At 38.4% G+C, this 17,225-nt stretch overlaps 3 protein-coding genes and 1 non-coding gene across 5 annotated transcripts; 3 read left to right on the forward strand and 1 right to left on the reverse strand.

The window, feature by feature from the left end:
* The first annotated feature begins 795 nt into the window (after window positions 1-795).
* On the forward strand, window positions 796-1,786 carry LOC135594421 (heavy metal-associated isoprenylated plant protein 47-like). Of its 2 annotated transcripts, none has more exons than XM_065084802.1 (3): window positions 796-996; window positions 1,132-1,204; window positions 1,282-1,786. In XM_065084802.1, exons 1-3 carry the CDS (start codon window positions 991-993, stop codon window positions 1,548-1,550), a joined length of 348 nt encoding a protein of 115 aa, XP_064940874.1. In that variant the 5' UTR covers window positions 796-990; the 3' UTR covers window positions 1,551-1,786. The 2 variants fall into 2 exon arrangements, with proteins under 2 accessions (XP_064940874.1, XP_064940873.1); XM_065084801.1 differs by having other exon boundaries at window positions 800-996; window positions 1,129-1,204.
* Window positions 1,787-4,453: 2,667 nt separating this feature from the next.
* Window positions 4,454-5,627, reverse strand: LOC135594422 (NDR1/HIN1-like protein 13). The gene has a single exon (XM_065084803.1). The coding sequence runs from the start codon at window positions 5,349-5,351 to the stop codon at window positions 4,629-4,631; it is 723 nt and encodes a 240-aa protein (XP_064940875.1). The 5' UTR covers window positions 5,352-5,627; the 3' UTR covers window positions 4,454-4,628.
* A 4,228-nt stretch (window positions 5,628-9,855) lies between these two features.
* LOC103999246 (protein ALUMINUM SENSITIVE 3) lies at window positions 9,856-11,489 on the forward strand. The gene is made up of 3 exons (XM_009420932.3): window positions 9,856-10,293; window positions 10,651-10,896; window positions 11,024-11,489. Exons 1-3 carry the CDS (start codon window positions 10,009-10,011, stop codon window positions 11,339-11,341), a joined length of 849 nt encoding a protein of 282 aa, XP_009419207.2. The 5' UTR covers window positions 9,856-10,008; the 3' UTR covers window positions 11,342-11,489.
* Window positions 11,490-15,024: 3,535 nt separating this feature from the next.
* LOC103999247 (uncharacterized) lies at window positions 15,025-16,334 on the forward strand. The gene is made up of 2 exons (XR_010480091.1): window positions 15,025-15,190; window positions 15,698-16,334. It is a non-coding gene; the product is annotated as an uncharacterized LOC103999247 (transcript).
* The last annotated feature ends 891 nt before the right edge of the window (window positions 16,335-17,225 follow it).

Raw genomic sequence — 17,225 nt, forward strand, 5'->3', positions numbered from 1 at the left:
TCCCTGTACAACTATAAAAAAAATCGCATTCATTTACCAACCTCATTGTCTGTGATTTATGCCTCTCAATCAACACAGCTTTGATTGTGAAGTTGGTGGTGAAGCCAATTGCAAACCAACTTTAATAATTAACATTGGCCCCATTTGGTCCTTCAAGACTGGTCCTTCAAGACTGACCAATGTTGATGGCAGATAAAAGAGGGATGAGAATGAGGAGGTGGAGAGATGATAAAGATGAAATGAATATTTAGATAATTTTCTCTCATTAAAACAATTCTCAGAACATGTCTTATCTAACATTTACTTGGCCAGAAAATATGATTTTTTAAGGTATAATTTGAAGCTGATTGTAAGTATGAGGAAAGAATGCCTTCATCAAAGGAAACCTTAAAGGCAAAACTATTTTATGTGTTCAAAACATTGGAAGTCTCCTATTCTAAGGAGAAGGATGAAATTTCAAGCATTCAACCATTGATAAGTTTGATATAAAAGTTGATGATACCAAATATTTTTGCTCCCTATTCTCCTCCCAAGAACTGCTCCTTTCTTTATATTTTATATTGTTCTTGTGTTAGATCTAAGTTTAAGAATTTAGATCTGAGATCTAATCATTCATGAGCACGCCACCTGGGAAAGGTCTACACTAGATTCGCAAACAAGCAGACCGCTGTCGGTGTACGAACATCAACAAGTCCTCCTTACTCGATGACGAAGTCAACAGAAACCATTGGCCGCAATCTGACCAATTCCATGCGCTTCTGGCTATCTTAACACTCAAATGTTGCATGTTGACTTTGTATCTCTATCTTCTTCTCCGAGTCTTCTCCTCCACATCGTCACATTAATGACACCGTGTGTATACAAGGCACCACAATCTTCTCACCGAACCCAAGACATCAGTTTCTTCTCCTCCAAGTTATATAGGCACCGCAATCCTTCTCGTTGAAGCCAAGACATCAGTTTCTTCTCCATCCATCAAGAACAGGGAACATGAAGGTACGCAATTGTATGCTTATTACATGTACTGTTTCCTCTGTTTCGTTCTGAGAGAAAGCAGTATATTTTTTGTATAGTTAGATTCGATAATCTGCTAACCGAGGAATCATATGCATTCATCAATCCTTGCAGCAGAAGATAGTGATCAGAGTGCAGATAAAGTGCGACAAGTGCCGATCCAAAGCCATGCAGCTCGTTGCTGAAGCAGGTGCGCTGCTGAACAGAGAGGAGGATACTGTTGTTCATCATATCATCTCGCATTAAAACCTTTCATGATTGTTGCAGACGGGGTTGATTCAGTCGCGATAGAAGGGGAGAACAAGGATCAACTGGTGATCGTCGGCGACGGCGTCGATCCCGCCAACGTAACATTAGTTCTGAGGAAGAAAGTTGGCCGCGCGACCATAGTGAAGGTGGAGGAAGTGAAGAAGGATGCAGAGAAGAAACCAGAAACCACGGTGCAATGGTATCCCAATTACCCTCCGTGTCCTCAGACGGTGTGGTATGATTGTGAAAGCAGCAGCTCTAATCCAAATGCTTGTTCCATCATGTAAACAATGGATCATGGAGGTCCAAAAACATACCTGCTTTGCTGCTTTGATTTCATGCTAGGAAATAACAAGGACATGATGCTGTTTGCGATTCCAAGTTGGGGGGAGGAGTTTGTGGTGTGGTCATGTCGTGTGAATTTACGTGAAAGCTTTTTCCTTTTTATTTTCTTCTTGCTATGCGTCATCTAATTTGTTTGTTTCCTCATTAAAGTTCGAGTAATATATTGAGATATTATTAATGTCTTTGGAGTTTGTTTACTATTTTATTAAATTCATCACTGAATAATTTCATCCTTATCTTCAACGTGTGAATTTATCGAAAAGAAGATAAGTATATATAATATTTAATTAAAGATTAATTAGTTATGCCTTCTTAAAGATTAATTAGTTATAGAATAACATGGTCTCGCTCTTGTACCTTTACTCTATGTTTCGTCTTCTATGTTGACTCTCTTAATACGACTTAAGTACTTAAAGTTTTACATAAATTACTCTACTTCTTAGTTTGCATTGAGTTGATGGTAGCCCTCGTATCCACCATTCCATAAGTTAGCCCTCCGTTAAGTTCGATCTCCACGTCGGCTCTAAGTATGCTTTCATCTAATATTGTTTAAGGTTGCTCCATCACTTGATCTCACAATACGTCCACTAACTCATTACCTCATACGAGATCATGTGATGACTCTTCGTCACTCATTCAGACCATTGAGCTTTATAGAGCTATCATTTTGAGATACCCCTCTCAACATATGCGATCGGTTACATATAATTCTTTTTTTGGGAAATTGAGACTTATTCCTCTTCGATATATGTCATATTGGAGTAACTTTTCTCTTTGCATCTTTGATTTTAAAAGTCTCAAAGACCATCATCCCCATAAACTACTCCATCTTACTGAACAAATTGTGCACTATTCCACCACCATAAATGAACTTGCTAGATTGCAACTCTTCACCAATACAACCCCCGTTATGCCTCTCAAGGCCTAGCAATATGTTGAATTTACTATATACATCAGTCTCATACAAACGTATCCTTCTCATGCTAAAGAAAAAGTTTCAATGCTCCATGATACTAAGTTTTGATTATCTTAGGAAGGTCATGGATAATCCATCATCTACATATAAGCCATTGCATAAGAATCAAATTCTTTAAGTTAGCAATTCACCTCATATTTATGAGTTTTGCACAACTCTTTTAGTCACCGAGCAACTCATCCTTCTTTGCACGATATCATCCTTTGCTAAGTGCCTCGCTTACTTTGAGCATTGTCAAACTTGGTTGCAAACTTCGAGTAATAGCTCGAACTCAACCATCACAACCATTGTACGCTATATATTTTTCCTACCTCTCTTGTCCTCATGGTTCCTTTCGCTCGAAGGATTGGTTGTTCCTCCGAATATCAATCTCATATGCCTATTCAATTGAATGACTCATTTCCCTATGTCTCTATGCTCGTTTCCCTCAAAATGATTATGCATGTTGGCTGCCCTCAACACAGCCTCGTTATGTCCCTTAAATTTGCATACCAAGTATTTCTAAGTATGCTTATTTCACTCTGATATCATTTGTTACAGATTTAGTTATTGTTACCTAAGTCGTGTGGCACCTCTGTGTGTCTATTCACAAATGGTCAATCTCCTCAAAACCTTTTATGATCCCTTGAAGACTTACAAAAAAGAATAAATGTTAGAGGAAACATTTAACTTGGGATCCCATAAACAGATATTTTAATAGACACTTGATAGGTAATACAAATTATAAACATAAATTTCGTAAGCTTTTAACGGTTATACAACAAAGGGTCCAAGATGATCCATCGTGGCCAAAAGTCCCCACAAGTGTTCATATGACACTACTGTGGAATAAGGCAACGAACCAGTCCTAGACTTTATCCCAAATGCTTATCTAGTTATGTGCCACCCGAGTAGTTTCTAGGTGCTTTGTTGGCTAATACTTTATAATATCCTACAGGAGTTAGAAATCTCATAAAATGATTGCTTAGCTAGCTTTTTTCTAGAAAATTTTGTCCTTACACCATGACTATTGAAATAACCATAAAAACCAATCAAAATAGGGTTACTAAGTCTATTATAAACTATCTATATGTTGTATAAAGAATTGAAAGATATAAATATATATAAACATTATATCGAATATCCAGTTTACATATATGTCCAATAACATAAGGGCAATTATATGATGCAAATGTCTATTGAGGTGGAGATGTTCGTGTCTCGTAGAAAAATTCATTTTATCATCTAGCAGTAGATGGATGATAATAACTCATGACATAGATACTTATGTATTGTTAAGTTTTACTATGAGCGTTACCGCAACTTTGCCTATAGATCACAAAGAATATACCAGTATTTTTATTGCTGATCAAATTAAAGACCTTTGACAATGGTTATGACATGTGACTTTTGACTTGTAATCAATGATTTTTAGTCTTGGTTTCAACCATCGTTTAAACTAATGTAGTTTAACCATAAGAATTATAGTCATAGTTTTAGTTGTACTTAACAAGCTAAAATAGAGGTTTCAATTGGTATATGTCCACAGAGCCATCCATGTTCATCTAACCAATGTTTCAGTTGAATTCTTTAAGCTTCTTCTGCTTTATGCCATCCACTAAGCAATGTTTTTTGGGAAAGCCATCCCACTAAGTCATGTTGGTGGCATCAGTAGAGAGCTGAAGGTTCATTTGGAACACACCTTATTGCTAGCATCGATCTTACTCTGAGGGGACCTTTGATAAAGTTGCTTGGACTAATAAACAGAGCAGAACTTTCCCAATCTGAATTTTCAGCGGAGCTGTTGCAAGATTTAGATGAACACAGAGCACAAGTTGTTCTTTCCTACTGCTGTAAGATAAACAAAGATTTGTTCTTCAATGGCAAAACTATTATGAACAAGAAATGAATGTTCATGCTCTGACTACATCATTCAGGTCAAGAAAAAAAGGTACCTGACTTCAGTGCAATCATCATCAAGTGTGCGTGTGTTTGATCAAAACCAATGCATGAGAGACCAGGAGAAGAAGAAGAAGAAGAAGAAGGAACTATGCATGTATAATCTTCAAGACTTCATTCTGCAACGTTTTGCCACCAGCACCCCATTTGGAGGAGCACTCAGCTCAACGTCGCAGCGAGGGTAGATCCAGTAAGAGAAGTGGCCTGCGCCCAGACTTGCCTTCACCTTGAAGGTTCCCCTAATACTGTACACGACACTGTTGCTTCTCACCTGCTGCTGCAGCTGGAGGGCAAGGCCAGGTGGAAGGGACACCTCGCTGGATACCATGTGCACCGACTCCAGCCTCGACTCGCCTGTCTGCTGAGCGAAAGGCTGCACCGCCTGGACCGCGATGATCCGGTCGTGGAAGTACAGCTCCACGCCCAAGTACTCGAACGTGAACTCTATCTTGTGGTTCGGGTTGGAGAAGTTGGCGAGGAAGGTGAAGTCGCTATTTAGGTACGTGGAGGAGTCGATGTAGATGGTGTTAAGGCTTGCGGCGGTCAGATCCAGCGAGGGGTTCCTCGGCTTGACGACGAGGAAGATGATGAGCGTGATGACCCCCGCGAGGATGAGGAGAAGACTGAAGACGACGCACACGACTGCACCACACCATATCAAGGGGCTCGTTTTGTGGCGAGGTTGGAGGAGGCGTTGCATCCTCGTTCGCGAGTCGTAGAACTCCGACAACGGTGGCGCCTGCAGCGCCGGTGACCCTGGTTTCATGGGTGTGGTGGTGGCTGACTTAGGAGGTCGGAGGCCGTAAGGGGAGCTGAGACGAGGAGGCATCTGCGGAGGAGTGTGGGGGAGAAACACCTTGGGAAGAAGTAATGGGGTGAGATGGTTTCTTGAGGACTATGGAAGGCAAAGAGGAAAGAAGCTTTTGAAGGAGGGAATGGGCCATGCTGTGGTTGGTGACTCACAAAGGGAGCTCGGCATTTGAATAAAGTGAGAGGGAGATGGGAGTTTGGAAGAGTCTGCTTTCTCTTTGACAAAGCACTATAGTTAAAATGTTATGATATCATCAAACTATCTTTGAGTGATAATTATTAAGAGATTAATTATAAATTATCTTTGTAATTAATTATCTTAAGTATCTTTCTTACGAAAGTAAAACATTGAAATCCCTATACATGAATTAAGATTTTTCAAACTTTATTTGAAAATATTTCTTATCCTTTTTCAAACTTCATCTTGCAATGAATATGTACTGGAAATATTTTCCTATTTATTTACGGCTCAATCATCCATATAAGGTCTTAGACAATATTAAGTCGGTTCGAATATCATTTAATTGATATAATAACTAATTCATTTGAATTAATTTTATCGACTTTAAACCAATCAAATTGAACTTATAGTTAACTTTTTTTTTTTTTTTGATAGGGAATGTTACATATGGCAAAACAATGGCAGATCCTAATTGATTAAGATTTTCTCTCCTATCTTGTTAGCATATTTGACAAACAAAATAACCGACAATGTAAACATAAAAATTATAATTATACTATTATTTTTTATAAGATAGACGAGAATAAAAAGTTTAAGATGATTTGAATATGTACTAGAAATATTTACAATGAATATTTGACAAGCAACATAGCAGAGAATGTAAACATAAAAATTATGATTATATTATTAAAATATTTGATAAGTAACATAGAAGATAGTGTAAGTACAAAAATTATAATTATATAAGACGGGCGAGAATAAAAAGTTTAAGATGATAGAAAATTAAGAGAATTTCTTTCATCTCCTAAAAAAAATTATTATAATTAAATTTTTTATTGATCGATAATTATAATCAAAATTTAATCAGATTTATGATACAACTTACCTAAATAAATAGAATCACAAAATCTCAGTCAAATCATTTGGTACACTAAGGTTGGTGTGCATTGATGTTGTGAGTGAGACCCACAAAGCCCACCTCAAATCACCTCAAGCATCTACTAGTTTTCCTTTTTCATTTTCACTCGATAAGGATACAAACATCAGCGTATCTCTTTCTCTCTCTGAAGTGTGCAAAACAAATGTTAGCCGAGAAGAGAGAAGAATGCACCCATCAGTAAAATAAGGTGATGTGCGAAGTATAAAACATAATCGAGTTATCCCAAATCAAAACCAAAAATTATCGAGCCTCTACGAGTGTTGACATTCTTGAAATGCTTCCTCCGAAGATACAAAGGGGATCTCTCAATTCAGCCTTCTAATATTCTTTGCTTTTTTTTCTTTTCTTTTTACTCTGAAATTTTTTTATAATTTACTGAGATTTATAATTTTTTATCCTTAGACGATGAGAGAACCTTTTGAATTCGTAGTTTAAGCTGCTATATTTTGTTTTATTTACTTTGGAAAGAAAGAAACAATAAATACAATATAATTGCTTCTGTGAAATGCTGGCTTTAGTTTATAATGCTAATGAATTCATGTAAGTTAATGCTGCATTCCCTCTTTCCACTGCTAATTTTATTTATTGATATGAAAGAAACAGCATCCTAATTGTACTATATTCATTCATCATTACAATGAGAGGCGACCAAAACTAGCCTTTATTTCCTCTTGTTTCTCAAAAGAAACACAACAGCACTATAAAAACAGTCATTTACACATGATGCACAAATTTGATAAGACCATATGACACATTTTAATGAGCCTTTATATTCATATTATCCAAAAATAAAAATAAAATAATATAGATCCTCTAGACACACACACCCGTAACAACTTCATTCAACAAATCGTTCTTTGTTTTTGTTTATATATACAGATGTTTGACATTATATTTTATCTTGATTTTATATTCTTTTGTTTATAAAAATATATGTTCGAATGGGTTGCAGCGCTATAGTGCGACCACTCATCGCACCAAGCAAAACAGCCCAAAATGACTCTATTTTTGTGTGCCATGAGTTCTTTTCTGCAACTTGCTACCGCACACACGAAACGTCAGCCATCTCAGCATCCTTGCGGCCAAGACGCGAATTTAGTTTGAGTTGCCTAAGTTGCAAAGCGTCCTTGCACCAACTTCTCAGACTTAGTTGGGATTGCCTAAGTCCTGACGCACCCTTGTGATATGCGTCTGCAAAGGTCAACAAGTTTGCAATCTCACTTAAGTCTCGAAGGAAATGTAAAATAGAAAGTTGATTAGTTCGAAGAATGAACGACAGATAAGTCCTGACGTCTCGCGGAAAGGAAAGCTTTACAAGCAATTCAGCAAACACCTTGCGAGAGAAAACAAAAAAAAAGAAAAACAAGAACTTTAGAAAGTTGTGCTAATACCTTATGTATATTACATATTCAACCACGGTGAAATTTTAAGTTTGTGCATCTTTTCCTTAATTAAAAGCCACACACACACACGCTATATATATATATATATTTCTTATGTATTACTATCTAACTTAATATTTGTCATCACTGTATGAAGCAAAACATCAGTTCCACCTTTGTGAGATATATGGTGAAGCATATGCATATATATCATATATGGATTATATTGAAAGTTCTCAAAGAAAACAAATGTGAAAGGGCAAAAAAAAGTACGTTATTTTATAGAATAATGAGTTGTATTCTATAATTTCTTGATAAATACAACAAATGATTACATCACTATATGCTTCACTAATTAAATTAGCATAGGTGAAGTACTCTTATAATGAAGTATACCACTGTATCACCGCTTGGAACAAAGTGAGCTAATTATATATTACGCTTGTAATTAGTTGCTTTTATTATTTTGATCTTTATAATTTTAAAAATTATATTGAGATATCTATACTTATGAAAGTGAAACATTTAAACATGTTGCTCTAATAAAATTTTTCTATCTCTCTTGATTTTTAACACTATGAAATTATCTTTTTAATATTGTATAAAGATCTCAATGTTTTACTTTCCTAAGTTTAGAAATTTCAATATAACTTTTAAAAATATACGAACTGAAATACTAAAAGTAATTAACTACATGGGATAATTTATAATTTTCTCAAATAAAATTGGGCATCCATTTCTTTTAGGCTGTGGACCATGTCATGAAAAAATTGAATCTTCTTCCTAGTAAGAAATTTACATAGTATATACATTAAACATTTATAGACTAACTGAAAATCTTCTTCCATTTGGGCTAAGATTTAGTACTAAATATTTTATGAAAATATTAACTCAATCATCATATTAACCTGTTTAAGGATTATTTCTCAGATTCGATGATGGTGCCCCTACAGATCGGATAAAAGTTTTGCTAGATAAAATCGAAAAGTACGCATCATAAATCTGATATATTGTCATTTGATTTCAATCATAACATTAAAATTTTTTTCACGTAAAAGTAATATATTTTAATTTTTATGATTAGATGAATATTATCGTTCTCCGCCATGTTCATCAGCTCACCTGTTGCGGCAACGAGCTTCATGGCTTTGGAGCGGCATTTGTCGCACTTTATCTGCACTTTGATCACTATCTTCTGCTGCAAAGATAGATGAATGCGTCTGCTTGCTTTGTTAGCAGATCATTGAATCTAACCGTGCAATGTACTGCTTCTTCTCAGAAAGAAACAGAGGAAATGGTACACGCGACAAGTAATCAACACAGCACAATTCTGATGTGCTTTTGAAGCAATATCATCCTAATTCATTTTTAGGAGGATTTTTGGACCCCCTTCAACAGTATATAACAATAATAATCTCGGTATAAGCAGTACCCACACTAAGCTATAAAAAGAGAATGGAGGAAGGCATACCTTCATGTTCCTTGTTCTCGATGGATTGAGAAGAAACTGATGTCTTGGCTTCAATGAGAAGAAGATTGTGGTACCTATATATCCACACACTGTCATCAATGTGTTCATGTGAAGGAGAAGACTGGTCGAAGGTGCCTGCAAAACCAAGTCAATGCGCAATACTTCAATGCTAAGAACACCATAACTGTGCCAGATCAGAGACGATGGTTTCTATTGCCATCGTCATCGGGTAACAGTGTAAGTAGAAGGTCTTATTCATGTCACTGGTTGCTTTCATGGTGCCATTCACAAGTATATATTACAAGGAGTGGATTGGATACTGTAGCAGTAGAAACCAACTCTACAGAAGTCATGTTAGATCAGCTCAAAATCTTTGATGTGCATTTCCAATGAATCCAACCAAGTAGAACCTGTAATGTCATCTCAATGGGGATCACAACAAGACAGCTTCAGCTTCCTATCAAAGCTAATCTACCAAAACATCAAGCCATTCCATATGAAGTTGGTTTAAAGCATGTGAACCATTTGATCATTGATGAATGGTCATCACTGTACTTGATCAAACATTATCCTAAACTATGAACGACAGTCGCCTCTTCACCTGCCCCCGTCCCACTTCATGCTGTTCTTGTTGTTTATGATTCTTATCACCGTTCAATTATTGACTTGGGATGTGAGTTGAGAAGAGTTTGGTGCTCTCCTATGTTTTCTCCACGTTCCATCCTTGATTTGCTCCGATCCATGGATCTCTACGGCCAGTCTTCTTCTTGGATGGGCTTCCTCGGAGGGATGATCAAGCCTGTGGTCTCGACGGCCGTGGTGGTGATGGCGGTGGTCCTGTCCTTCTCTCAAAAGCTTGGGCTTGAAGGGGAGATGGTTCAGGCCACTGTGAGATCCTTCCTCCAGCTCTCTGTTGTTGGTTTTGTGCTTCAGTTCATCTTCGCCCAGAAGAATGCTGGATGGGTTTTGCTTGCCTACTTGTTCATGGTCTGCCCCCTCCTCTCTCTCTCTCTCTCTCTCTGTGCGTTTTAGCTCCAAAGGAAAAACACAATTTGGGGCTTTGCTCCCAAAACACTGAGACGAGGACAAAATATATGCTGTGTGGGACAGAACATATCTTAGACTGAATGTATTCCCAAGATATGAGAGGATAGACAGGAGCACCCTCCTCAATGTGATGAGGTTTATAGATCGAACAAATAGGAGAAAGGATTGATGAATTATACAGTATGATTCATCTTTTCCTAATGTGTTTGATCCACGAGAGAAGAACAAATGAGCAAAAATGTACTTCCCTTCCCTTCATGGCTTCAGCAAACAATGGTTCTTGGTGGCTGTGTACAGGTATCGGTTGCTGGCTACACCGCAGGAAGGCGGGCGGCACACGTACCTCGCGGGAAGTGGATTGCCGGCGCATCCATCTTGATTGGAACAACGGCGACCATGTTCTTGCCCATCGCATTGGATGTTCTACCTTTCACGCCCCAGTTCTTCATCCCTGTTTCCGGGATGATGGTTGGTCACGCAATGGCCGTCACCGGAGTCACGATGAAGCAGCTCCATGAAGACATCAAGGCCCAGAGGAACCTGGTTGGTCTCAGCGCACTCGATGATCCACACAGGACGCTGAATCTCCATTTCCTTTTTGATACTCTCCAGCACTCGAAAGTTGTGGAGATCTGCAAGAGTGATGAACGGGACAACTCCTTGTGAACAGGTGGAAGCGGCATTGGCTCTCGGCGCAACTCCTCGTCAAGCGACGATGCAGCAGGCGACGAGATCGCTGGTGGTGGCGCTGTCGCCGGACCTTGACAGCGTCAAGACCGTCGGCCTCATCACCCTGCCCGGGACCATGACAGGCCTCATAATGGGCGGCGCGTCTCCAATGGAGGCAATCCAGCTGCAGATAGTCATCACCAACATGCTTGTCGGGGCTTGTGTGATGAGCAGCATCCTTTCCACCTACCTGTGCCTGCCTGTGTTCTTCACCAAAGCTTACCAATTGGATCACCATGTGCTTGCTGCTGCAAATTGAAGCCTCTTTGCCTTCTCCACGTTGAGCTTGTAGCTTGCAGCCCACAGCTCATGCCATCTAATCATCATGAATTGTCGTACCTGAAATCTTCCAAGAACACCTCAAAATATTACATGCATCGTTGTATATATTTGGATCTTCTTCCCTCTCTTTCTGCTTCCATGCAAATTTTTCTTCCAAAGAACTCAGTGCTTCGAGCAGTCCATTTTGTTACTCTCGATAAGTATTTACGGTCCCTCAATTACCAGTGTCAACCTCCACCACCCTTTCCCCCCTGTGCCTCCCCTGCTCCTCCTCCACCTCCCCCTTCTCCCCCCCTTCTCCCCCTCGCCCTCAGCCTCTGCCGTGTTAATTGATCCCCAATGTATCTTTTATGTTGCATAAAAATAATTTTATTTGTGGATGATTTTCTCATATTTTTTATTTATTAATTTAGTTGTCTTCCTCTTTTAGCTCCTTAAGGAGTGGATGAAAAATTGAATTATGTGTTATATGTAAGACACTCATATTATCATTAAGGAGTGGATGCTAATATCATGAAGAAGATAGTTGAACCATCAACTTCTATAGTGGTGTTTTATTCATCTTGTTATTGATGAGCATTTTGTTCTTACACTTTCAATATTTTTGTATTGATCATTTTCTTATTCAAGATAATAATTAGGTTTTTGAGGTGATACTTCTATGACTTCATTCGATTGACATGATATATTCTTCTTGATTTAGGAAGGTGGTTAATGTGAATTATTATAAATCATTACTAGAGGTTTGCTTAGATATATATACATCAAAAACAACATGCCTAGATATATATACCATATTAGTAATAGGGTGAATACATCTATATTCCTTATGACTACAGCTATATCCAAGAAAAACATAAGAAATTTTTTCTTGGAAAACTTATTTTGACTTTGGTGCCTTAAATAAGGAAAACATCAACAGTTGAAAACTTTTAAGCTATTATAGTTTGGATTTTTTTTAATAATTTTTTTTAAAAATAATATTTTTATTTTAATAGAAGAGGAACATAATCTATTTATCAAGAAAGTTGTAAAAAAAAAACATCTACCCAAAACTTTAAACGATATGTCAATGCTTCCCTTCGAAGATTCTATTTTGCTCTGATATATCCGGACATGATAATTGTTGAGCTATTCTACGTTGAGTAAAATGGCTAGTATAAGACGTTGAGGTAAGTTTTGCTCCACTATCACCTTGAAAAATCTTTATTTTTCTATCAAATTAATTTTTTACTAATTTTTTATATCTCAAGAAATAGTTATAAAAATTATATTTTTGCTTTATAGCAAGCCCCCATAAGTCAGATTTTCTCCAAAGAAAATTGATATATTTTATTAGAATCTTAAAAAGGAAGTTTGCATCTCTTTCTTGGTTAACAACTAGTCCAAATAGAGCATCGAGTAACCCAAATAGAAATGTTGGTAACCTTCTTTTTATCAAGAACTTGTAGAAATTTTGAATGAGGGTGTCCCATTCGTTTGGTGTTATAAATTTGAAGAGGCTTTTTGAGTTTTAATGACTGATAAAGCCTCTATTTGTGTCTTTTCGATAGCATAAAATTATCATTTTCATATCCCTTCACTACAATTTTTTTGGCTTCGATCCTTATCATAAAGATTTTAGTAAAGGGGTATAAGAAATGATAATTTTATACTTTCGAAGAGACACAAATAGAGGCTTTCCGATAAAGCCTTGGCTTCAATCGTTTATTATTTTTTATCCTCGAAGTTTGTCATTGTTTAGCCATGGCTCATACTAAGAGTTGTATTGCTTCTTGCCATTCTCCTCTATTGTTTCTTCTGCTACGATTTTCTTTGCAAGGTGGTTGGGTATCCTAAGATTTCGAATCAAGAGCAAAACCTATGACTTTCATAGATGAAAATTAAATGTACTTAACTTCATGGCACGAAGTCCTTTCGGCATATCGACCAGTCCTTCGGTTCGATATCCAATCTTCTAACATGATGCTCTCCAACCTAATATCTGATTCTTCTGTTTTAATCAATTTATCTTTCCATGATCGAAATTAGTCATGCGTCACTCAAATATTGATTAGATCATAACTTCAATAATTGATTTCATCATCAAAATCCGAGATTAAACAATTAAGACAAACAATGAAAAAAAAATAGTCTCTCTTTACTCCAATTCTCTACATTGCTATAGTAAGATGTAATAAGACTCTTTATATACACAATTTCTAATCATTAAGAAATTATTGTAATCAAGGAATATGAATAAAGGAGGAAATAATAATCCCTTGAATCATGACAATCATTTTGTTAATCGATCCCCAATGTATCTTTTGTGCTACATGGAAAGAATCCCAACACATCTTTTATGTTGTATTGGAAAGAATTAATTTTTTTCTCCTTTAACTCCTTGCCATGGTTAAGTTGATTTTGTGAGATCTCATTAACTTCTTCAAGCAGAAGAACGAATGAAAGAAAAGAAAAGGAAAAAAAAAAGGACTATTAAAAATTTTAAAATAAAATTATAATTAACAAAAAGAGTTTGTCAATAGAATTTTTTCATACTTATTTTACTGATATTTGAGTGTCATCTAACAGCAACACATTTAGAGTTGGATAATAAACGTATCCAAAGAACACATTTAGTGCATTCTTTTACTAATATTTGGTTGTTATCGATCGCGAGACTCAATTAGCAAACGCAAGCGATGTCTCATCCCCCGTCACTATTGTCTCAGAAGAAGAAGAAGCCGAAGCAGTAACAGTGTTTTTACTGACATAAATGAGATCAAGAGATGGATGCGACGTAGAGTTATCGGACCAAAGAGGACGAAGCTTACAAGTTGAGTGTGACACATGGCGTAGAGGGAGCAGCCGTGTCGAGTTTGCGCTCGTTGCATGCAGGTCTCTTCAACGTCAGTCAAACGATTCGAGTTTCCCAGCACTGAAGGGGGAGGGAAAGGCTATGAACCTTATCGTCTTCTTCCTGTGATGCAGAACGAGATGGCCATCGCTGCTGTGTCTGATGTGATGGAGGTGGAATCAGGCGATGTGTCGCCCGAGCAAAGCAAGACGGCGGCCGGCCCTGCGAGCACTGAGCAATCGGCGGCCACGTAGGGACGAGGTGGAAAGCCTCGTTTGAACGCCAAGGATGCCATCGCCATAATGTCTCCGATGGAAGACAGGCCGTGGTGGGCGCCGATGCACATCGACATGTGTCGTGGAGAAGGAAAGCAGAGACGTGGCCGCCATGGGGTGGAAGAAGACGAAGCATGATGAGCTCTGGGATAGCTCTGCTGCTGCTGATTGTTCCATCACATGGAAAGGAATATACCTTTTCATGTCTTGTAGCTAAAGCAATTATATATATATATATATATAATATTATATTTTGGATGTATGTTTGTTATTTAGCTTTAAATAGAAATAATATCCTTTAAAGTATTTATTTTTCATGAATGAATACAAGTTGATCTAATGTTCAAAAAATACACCCTATTTTGAGTGATTGTTCAACTTTATTCTTATTTATGTATGACTAAAAAAAACCAAAATAAAAGACCAGTAATCTAATGATTGGAAATAATGGAAGCAGGCAAGGAGAGGAAGCAAACCTAACCGGAGGTGAGTTTAAGAAATAACCTGCATCACGTAGTCAAGTTGCAGAAGGAGAGGCGGCTCCAGAAAAGCGACAGCGGTAAGCTTACCGAAGACGGTCAGTGCGTCTTCCAGAAGATGACATCTATAAATAAACCCAACGCTTTTCGCTGTTCTTCTCACATCACTTATCCCCCTTTTCTCTCTCAAGTAGAAACCCATCGAGGAGAGGGAAGGCCGTCGCAGGTTTGCTGAAGTAAGCGCTTTGGATCTCTTCTCTTCTCTTATTTTGATGCTTTCTGTTCCTCCAATCTGATGGATTTTAGCTCAAAAATCCCTTTTTTTTTGTCTTTCTGGAAGTTTGCTTCCGTAGAAAAAATCGATCTTTTTCGTTGTACTGTTAAGATGTTTCAATATCATGTCGCAGAAGAAGCGAAATGATGTGGTCTGCGATGTCTTCGAAGCTAGGATTGGCTAATGGCTTCGATTGTGTTGGTGTTCTTCTTTTACTATTATTTCTTTGCGCTGTTCATTGATTTCAAGGTCTCTGCTTTGTCCACGGCATTTACAGAGACTCTCTGAAGGTGTCGGGGACTAAAAACTCGGTTTTTGACTGTTAGAAAGATCGTCTTATTGTTATTCAGGCTTTACTGTTTCCGATCCTTTCGATTCTCCGTTCTGTCTTCATTAATTTCATGTGGGATTTTGGAATAGTCTGCATATGTTCGTTTGGTCGAATCTTACTCTGTTTTCTGTGTCACAGGTCTAAACAAGCGGACCCTTTGATCGACCGTGCGTTCCTGCAATCCGACAGCCATGGGGCTTTCGAGCCTGCCGACCCCATCGGAGAGCGTTCTCACCCTCGTGCTCGTCAACACTGCCCTCACCGTGTCGATCGTGAAGGAGCTCCTCCGCTCCGCCCTCCACGTGCTAGGCCTTCGCGCCGCCCCGCCGACGACGACGACGCCGGAGGGGCCACCCGAGCCCAGCTTCACTGACCGGTTCCGCAGCCGGACCAGCCCGGTCCGTTTCGCCTCGGCGATGTCGTGTCGCCGGCCCGGCGCCGCGGACTGCCGGGTCTGCCTTGCCCGGTTCGAGCCGGAGTCGGTGGTGAACCGGCTTCCCTGTGGCCACCTCTTCCATAAGGCATGCCTGGAGACGTGGCTCGATCATCGTCACGCCACGTGTCCTTTGTGCAGGACCCATGTTCTCCAGGGCGTGGACCCGGCCGTCTCCGCCGCTTCCTCGTTGCCATGGTTTTAGCTCTTAATTACCGTGAATGCCCCAGAAAGCCTCCTCTTTCTTTTTTTTCCCCCCTTTTTCTGTGTATTTTCTTTTTTATTACTTCTTTGTAAATATTGAGGTAGTATATATACACTGTTCAATATAACTTACTCTCACCAGCAATTTTTTTTTAATTTTGAGATAAATTTTTGTTGCTTTTATCCTGTTATTTACCCCCTCTCTCTCTCTCTCTCTCTCTCTCTCTCTCTATATATATATATATATATATATATATATATATATATATATATATATATATATATATGAAAATAAATGATAAAATGATAATTTTAACGTTTAAGTTGGTTGTGGCGAATGACGTCGGTGGTGACGGATGATGATGTCATTAGCATCGATGTTGATATAATTGTTGAGCAGTCCTTTCATCGTTTTGTATTTACGTTGATGTTTTATCGGCACATAATCAAAATCCATTACTGAAGTCATTCTGGAAATCCGTTGTCTATCGAAGTAGGATCTAGAGGTCCTTTCGTCGTTTTGTATTTATGTTGATGTTTCATCGGTACATAATCAAAATTTGTTACTGAAGTCATTCTAGAGATATATTATCTATCAAAGTAGGATCTAGAGATGTGTGTCTGTCTAGTTGACGTCAACATCGTACTATTCCTTATCATCCGTCTCTTCAACCACCACCACTATTACTCTTTTGCGACCAAGTCCTAAGAGAACATCGTCATCGCTCACCTCAACCTTTTCATCTGCCCGTGAGACGCTCATGTGCATCCCAAGTATCCTCAATATCCTCCCCATCCCAAGTATCCTCAATATTCTCCCCACTGCCCTCTACCTCCTCGCCCAATATATTATCGAAACCCATTACAACCTTCTCTCCGTTGAAGCATACCACTCCATCATCAAGTCAAAGAAGTTCCTCATCGTTGCCCTTATGGACCTCCTCGGTACTCGTTTCATACTGACTAGGTCCATCAAGAATGTGCTCAAGGCCCTTTACTTGCTCAACCGCACCACCCTCGTCAAGTTGG

Source organism: Musa acuminata, chromosome BXJ1-9, assembly GCF_036884655.1.
Source record: "Musa acuminata AAA Group cultivar baxijiao chromosome BXJ1-9, Cavendish_Baxijiao_AAA, whole genome shotgun sequence".
Classification (NCBI taxonomy): domain Eukaryota; kingdom Viridiplantae; phylum Streptophyta; class Magnoliopsida; order Zingiberales; family Musaceae; genus Musa; species Musa acuminata.

What these genes read in the sequence shown, in the direction of transcription:
- LOC135594422 (XM_065084803.1), bottom strand. Translation starts at nt 5,351, where the DNA reads ATGCCTCCTCGTCTCAGCTCCCCTTACGGCCTCCGACCTCCTAAGTCA.
- LOC103999246 (XM_009420932.3), top strand. Translation starts at nt 10,009, where the DNA reads ATGTTTTCTCCACGTTCCATCCTTGATTTGCTCCGATCCATGGATCTC. An exon ending in TGCTTGCCTACTTGTTCATG is followed by an intron (nt 10,294 to 10,650) that starts GTCTGCCCCCTC and finishes GGCTGTGTACAG; the next exon opens with GTATCGGTTGCTGGCTACAC. An exon ending in TCAAGGCCCAGAGGAACCTG is followed by an intron (nt 10,897 to 11,023) that starts GTTGGTCTCAGC and finishes CCTTGTGAACAG; the next exon opens with GTGGAAGCGGCATTGGCTCT.
- LOC135594421 (XM_065084801.1), top strand. An exon ending in GCAGCTCGTTGCTGAAGCAG is followed by an intron (nt 1,205 to 1,281) that starts GTGCGCTGCTGA and finishes TGATTGTTGCAG; the next exon opens with ACGGGGTTGATTCAGTCGCG.